This window comes from Bidens hawaiensis, unplaced genomic scaffold, assembly GCF_021521415.1.
Source record: "Bidens hawaiensis isolate Kalapana, Puna unplaced genomic scaffold, B.hawaiensis_p1.1 tig00042003_1, whole genome shotgun sequence".
Taxonomy (NCBI): Eukaryota; Viridiplantae; Streptophyta; class Magnoliopsida; order Asterales; family Asteraceae; genus Bidens; species Bidens hawaiensis.
Genome location: NW_027497448.1, coordinates 18,625 through 25,372, shown reverse-complemented (window position 1 = coordinate 25,372; position 6,748 = coordinate 18,625). Strand labels below are relative to the sequence as shown.

The following is a 6,748-nucleotide window of genomic DNA, read 5'->3' as shown; positions in this document are numbered from 1 at the left end:
ACGGGTAGAAATATTTTTAAACTCTTGGATAAAGTCATTCGACAATACAAGATTGAAGATAAAATCTTTTCAATATCGTTTGATAACGCGTCCAACAATACGGCCGCGGTTGGCCATTTAAAATTAAAGTATAAACCTATTTGTGATGGAGCGTTTTTTCATAGCCGATGCATTGCACATATTATCAACTTGGCCGTGCAAGATGGGTTAAACGTGATCGAAACGCAAAGAAACAATTTTAAAAGAATGTTACGAGATGTTTTTAGCAACAATAAAACATTTTCAAGATACAAAAAATTTTGTGATGAAGCTAATTGTCAATGGTTGGGGCCCAATTGGGATTGTCCAACAAGATGGAACTCGACTTGTGATATGTTTGAGAAAGCCATCCAACAAAAAGAATCACTAGTTGCGTTTCATCAAATAATGTCAAGTAGGGGTAAATGTGCACCGTACGATCCTAGAAACTGGTTATTGATTGAGATCGTTACGGAGGTTCTTCAAATTTTTAAATCTTGCACAACTAGTTTATCCGGGGTTTACTATCCAACAAGCCCCATTGCTTTACCAAAAATTGCTGTCATGTGCACAAAGTTGACTGAAATTCATTGTAGGGGTGCACCTTATTTTGATATGGGTGCAAAAATGAAAGAAAAATTTATAAAATATTTTCAACAACTACCCGCTGTTTTGACCTGTGCGGCTGCGTTAAACCCTTGCATCAATGTTGGTGGTGTTGAAGCTTTAATAGAAAAAATTTGTGATGAGCTAGGGTTAAACGACGATCAAAACCCCTATCATAGCCAAACTTTAAAGAATGATTTCAACACCACATTGGCAAACATGTATGATGTTTACCTTACAAAACACGGGTCGTCTTCCCAAATTCATGACTCGTTAAGAGCTGTTGCCCAATCCCAATCCCAAACCGACCTTGAAATGGGGATGTACTACATGATTTGGGAAGACGCCGGTAAACGTCAAAGGGTAAACACCCCAAGCAGTGAACTTGGAAGGTATGGTGGTACCAACTTTGTGAAACACATGACTCCGGATGAATTTAGAAGTCTTGATTTGCTGGCTTGGTGGAGAGGTAAGGAGGATGAGTTTCCGATCCTCGCCGCCATGGCCAAAGATTTACTAACGGTCCAAGCTTCCACGGTAGCTTCGGAGTCTGCTTTTTCTGTTTCTGGCAGGGTTATATCGATTAGGAGGACTCGACTCACTCCAGCAGCTGTAGAGATGTCGATTTGCTACAAGGATTACTTGGACTCTTTAGACAGGGCACAACATCAACGCTCACTCGAGGGGGAAATGGACTATGAGGCGGCCTTGTATGAAGACGAGGTCAATCAAGGACACATTCAACCAATGACCGATGAAGAAGCCGCGTACGACGATTACCTAAGGAATAGCTCGGGATCGGGTAGCGAAGAAAATGAGTAACAAACATCAACTTGTTAATGTAATCGTGTCTAAGCATTCTTTAATGTTTGTATTTTTGAGTTACGAATATGCGATAACGATTTAATGTTTGTATTTTTAATGTAAAAGCTATAAATGAAAGTTATGTGTTTTTAATCTTCCAAGCAAAGAATGCTAACAACGAAACCCTAAACCCTAAACCCTAAACCCTAAAGCAAAAAAAAAAAAAAAAAAAAAAAAAAAAAAAAAAAAAAAAAAAACCGGATAACCGGTTAGACCGGTTATTAAAAACCGGTTATAAAAAACCGGTTTAATAACCGGTTCTAACCGGTTTTTAAACCGGTCCAAACCGGTTTGGCCGGTTTGAGTTTTCACCATTAAAAACCGGTTAATAACCGGTCCGGTTATTAACCGAACCGGTTTTTTTCTGGATAAAAAAAACCGGTCCGGTTAATAACCGAACCGGTTTTTTCAAAAAAACCGATTTGTGCACCTCTAGTCGCAAGGGGCGTTGCGAGAGCGTTTGCTACGGACTTTACCGGGGACTAAAACGTCATTATGGAATATAGGTGAGGCGATTCGGTTAGGAGGTGAGGGTTTCGGTTGGAAAACCGGAGTGGTGACGGAAGACGAGGTGTCGGCGGCCGGAGTTTGGTTCGCGGCTGAGATTAGTTGCAGGTTGTGTAAGTCATCACTGGAGAATGATTCTTCGGTGAAGCTTGATAGCCATTCTAGCTCTGCTAAGTCATCATACTGCAAAATTGAACGCATAATGACCTAATTAGATCAGTTTTCAGGTCTAATTGCTTAATTAACAGGAAATTGAACGTGTAATTGAACATATGATGACCTAATTTCATCAATTTGAGCTTGAATTGGTGAATTAACATGAAAATGAACCCGAGAACATAATCGAATTGAAATTAAACGTGTAATTGAACATATAAAGACCTAATTTCGTTAGTCTGAGCTTGAATTAATAAATTATCACGAAAACGTATTTGAATTGAAATTTAACGTGTAATTAAACTAATTAAACAAATAATGACCTAATTTCATCAGTTTAAGCTCGAATTGCTAAATTAAACGCATAATTTCATCAATTTAAGCTTGAATTGCTAAAGTTAGCGCGAAATTAAGCACAAAAACGAAATAAAACTGAAATTCAACGCATAATTTCATCAATTTGAGCTTAAATTGCTAAATTAAACGTATAATTTCATGAATTTGAACTTAAATTGCTAAAGTAGCGCGAAATTGAGCATAAAAACGAAATAAAACTGAAATTCAACGCATAATTTCACCAATTTCAGCTCAAATCGCCTAATTATCGCGATAATTTCATCAAATTTAGCTGGAACGGAAAATAAACGCATAATTTCATAAAAGTTAGCACAAACTGCCAAATTATCGCGATAATTTCATCAAATTTATCTCGAATCGCCAAATTATCACGAAAACTTAAACGTAACTGAAACTCAACGCATAATATCACCAAACTGTAAACCTACCGGAACACAGAGTTCATTGCCGGAAAACTGAGAGTCAGATAAGCTATAAGAGCTCATATTGCCGGACAACTGCGCTTCGCCGCCGGAAACCGACGAGTTCGAGCTGTCAAAATCAGCTGAGTTCGCGCCAAAAGTCTCCAAATACGCCTCGTTCATGATGACGTCATCGCCGTTCGGATAATCAAGTAGCAAGTCGTCAACGGTGAACTGGTTGCATTCTCCGGCGCCGAAGTAGCCTTCCATTGTTAGGGTTTGTGATTATTATTATTATTATTATTATTATTATTATTATTATTATTATGAATGAGAAGAAAGATGAAAAGCGAGTGTTGGTGGTGTGAGGTATTTGAGGAGTGAAGAGGAAGGGGGTAAAGTGTAAATATTTTTTATTATAATATTTTATATAATGTTATATTATTAATAATATAAAATACTTTAGAATCTAATGTCTCAAGTCACTTGCTAGTTCTGTAAAGTTGTTTGCTATTCCTGAATTTGTTACCTTCACTTTGAAATACTATTAATGCTTTTTTTCTTTTTTCTTTTCCTCTTTTTCTTTTCCTCTTTTTCTTTTCTTGTTTTTCTTTCACATGGTTTTCTTTTCATTAGTTATTATTATTATTTATTATTATTATTATATAATAATTAAAAGATTATGTTTTTTTCTCACATTAACACTATTTATTTAACTGTTAAAAGTTATATCATAGATAAGGTTGCAAAAATCGTTAGTCGGACCCTAAACGACCGACTGGGGGAGTTGGGAGTACTCGACCTTAGTCGGAGAGTACTCGGGGATGGCGTATAGAGAACTCGGCCTAGGCGGGGATTACTCGAGATTACTCGTTAAATACTCGGCGCCTAGGGGCGATTTTACAGTCATGCCATAGTTTATGCCTTTGAGAGAAGATTTCTTCGAGGACGCGGAAATAACCTGGGAACCATATTTTATAGCCTTTCGGGGGGGGGGGGGGGGAATTTCTGGAGGTTCCAAACCAAGGTCGGCTACAAACCAACCAGCGACCACTAGTCAGATTGAAGATCGTTACCTTTCAAAGAAAAATAAAAGTTATACCATACTCTTTCCTGTTTGTGTAGTATCTCAACTTTTATGTTCTTCTTTTAAAGTATAAGTAAAAATACAATAATATAATGGTTTAGTTTGAATTTTGATGAACTTTATATTTTAAACATTTACATAACTATTATTATTACTTGTGTTATGGTTTTGTTTCACGTTTTGGTTTGAATTTTATGAATTAACTCGTTGCAGCGTGTGTGGGTGGTCTAACGTTATTACGTTGTCAACTTATTTTTTCGGTTTAAAGGCTCTGTCACAAGGCGTGGGTCCTAAGTCGATTTAGTTATTCTTTTTTATGTTTTACGTTCTTGTCTAAGTTTTGCGATCTAACACGTCGCAACGTGTGTACGTGTTTCAACATTTTTATATCTACTTGTTGTTCAGTTTAACAGTCTCGCCGCAAAGCACGGCCCTAAAATTAGTTACTATTATTTGTTTAGTTTTATTTAACTTAACACCGCTTTTTCCATTAGTTTATTATATTAGCAAAATGCACAAAAATGGGCTCATTATTTAAAATCACATAGATATTTTGTGTATCCAATATGAATAGGTGAACATGGGTTAATTGATAAAAGTTGATGAGATTAAAAGAATATTGGATGGTTGGTACTATAAAGAAAATGCCAAAGAATCCACACACAATCACCAATGGTTATGGTCCACTAGGTTAGCTGTAATTGAGCTCATTTTCTTCTTGTAACACCTATTTACATTCCTTATTGTCAACATCCATTACCTTATTCAAACGCGTTACATGTTCATGTTTTCAACTTACACAAGAATCTTCATATTATCATCAAAAAACGTTTGTGTATACCCCACTAGTCATGATACATAGCATAATCACATATTATTATATCCGGACTCAAACCTGATTGGCAAACCCGAAGTATTTGAAACAGGCAATCGGACAAGTGTTTGTATATGAGATCGGACATATTAGTTTTTAAAAAGTTTCACGGGTATGGGATTGCGTGATACTTGATTTGGTTACCCAATAACATATGCTAGATTGCCCAAAATATATAGTTATATACCAAAAAATCTTATTAATTTTCTATTAACAATAGTCTACAAAGGTTTGTGTCAAATACAAATGAAATTAACGTGCTACTCGTGAGAATCAAATAGAATAATTATATATATACAAGTAGAGTAATTATATTACTCTATGGTGTAATTACATAATTACTCTACTTGATTTTTACAATTAACACGTTAATTTCATTTGTATGTTAACTTTCCCTTAGTCTACTAAATGGTGTATTCTAATACATTTATTACTCGAAAATGAATTCTATTTGAGAGAAGCTCAGTGAAACAGACATGTCCGTGAAGCTTCATTGTTCCCTCGAACTACCTACGTCAGGATAGAAAGACCCTATGAAGCTTCACTGTTCCCTATGATTGACTTTGTTCCTTTCCTGCACAGCTTGGGTGGAAGGCGAAGGTCTACATGCTAGGGGTTTGAGCCATGAGTGAGATGTAAAGCCAATGACAGTCTCAAGTAGACAATCTTAATGGGGCGTAGGCGGTAATGCGATAGCCGATAGACAGATTCCTCATATAGGACGGAGATTGGCACCCGAGTGTCAAGGTAGAAGGAAGCTTGATTGCAAGACCCACTCGTTGAGTAAGGATGAAAATCCAATATATTTGATCATATTATCTATATTTTTTATGATGAAGCATTAACTTGTTTTTTGGATTTATATCATACTGAAAGTTGATAAGATAGCTATTTTATATCAATATAAAAATATAGTGACACATGCAGTTGCCCAATATATATAACACAAGAAGTAATAGTGAACATAAAAGTAAAGCTATGGCCTATGGGTAAGAATTTAAGAAAATAATTGATAAACACTAGTATTGTCTTGGGAGTAGTGTAATTGTTTAATGTGTGAAAATGTCTACTTACTAAATAATAATAATATTGTAATGTATCACTATGCACTGCAATCGTGGGAAGGTTAGATCGAGACCGTTTGGTTAAGTTGAGCTGTAATCGTCGTGGTGTAACGTGAATCTGCATATTAGCAATGGACTACTAATATTAAATAAAATAATTAAACCTAGGTTATTGAATAAATATCGTGCGTGTTGGAAGAATTGGTGTGACTTTGACCGTGTTGAACGTCAAACCATTGTTTTTAACATGTTATTTAACACATTTAGGCAATTTACATTCGAGTTCAATGACATTAGCATGATGATACTTGTAATATTATGGTCTCAGGTTTAAAACCTGACTTAAATGGTTTCTTGCAGTAATGTGTTTCTTTCTTGATGGCTTCATGAGTGAGTAAGACCAAGAGCATCAAAATTAGTATGAACGTTTAATATCTAGTCTAAGGAAAACTTACTCGGACTTCACATAAGAATATCCATCCCTAAATTTTGAGAAAAAATAACAAGATTTTGCTAAGCAAGAGACTCCCTATGTATCCATATATCTTGATGAATGAGATATGTGAGATGTAAAAATAATAGTTAAATTAAGAAAATATGAATTTTAGTTAAATTATAGGAATGAAGATAAAGAACATATTGGGAATGCTCTAAGACAAGAGACTTTGATAACACAAGTTATAATTCTGACGACAAGAGCTACGATCGTGATAGTAGGTGATGTTGTAACAAGGCCACAAAGACAAGGGGCTTAACAATAAGTCAATGACAAATAAACATAATCCATGTGGATGTTAGTGAGTTTTAAGAACTC

General features: G+C 35.5%; 1 protein-coding gene across 1 annotated transcript; it reads right to left on the bottom strand.

The window, feature by feature from the left end:
• Positions 1-1,920: 1,920 nt before the first annotated feature.
• Positions 1,921-3,232, bottom strand: LOC143593370 (GATA transcription factor 9-like). The gene is made up of 2 exons (XM_077073027.1): positions 2,937-3,232; positions 1,921-2,178 (listed from the first exon to the last, which is right to left on the bottom strand). The coding sequence occupies exons 1-2, from the start codon at positions 3,177-3,179 to the stop codon at positions 1,921-1,923; spliced, it is 501 nt and encodes a 166-aa protein (XP_076929142.1). The 5' UTR covers positions 3,180-3,232.
• Between the last annotated feature and the right edge of the window lie 3,516 nt (positions 3,233-6,748).

Bases quoted from the DNA above. Each gene is read 5' to 3' on its own strand.
- LOC143593370 (XM_077073027.1), bottom strand. From the start codon at position 3,179: ATGGAAGGCTACTTCGGCGCCGGAGAATGCAACCAGTTCACCGTTGAC. The intron at 2,179-2,936 runs GTAGGTTTACAG...TCAATTTTGCAG, and splicing joins GCAATGAACTCTGTGTTCCG to TATGATGACTTAGCAGAGCT.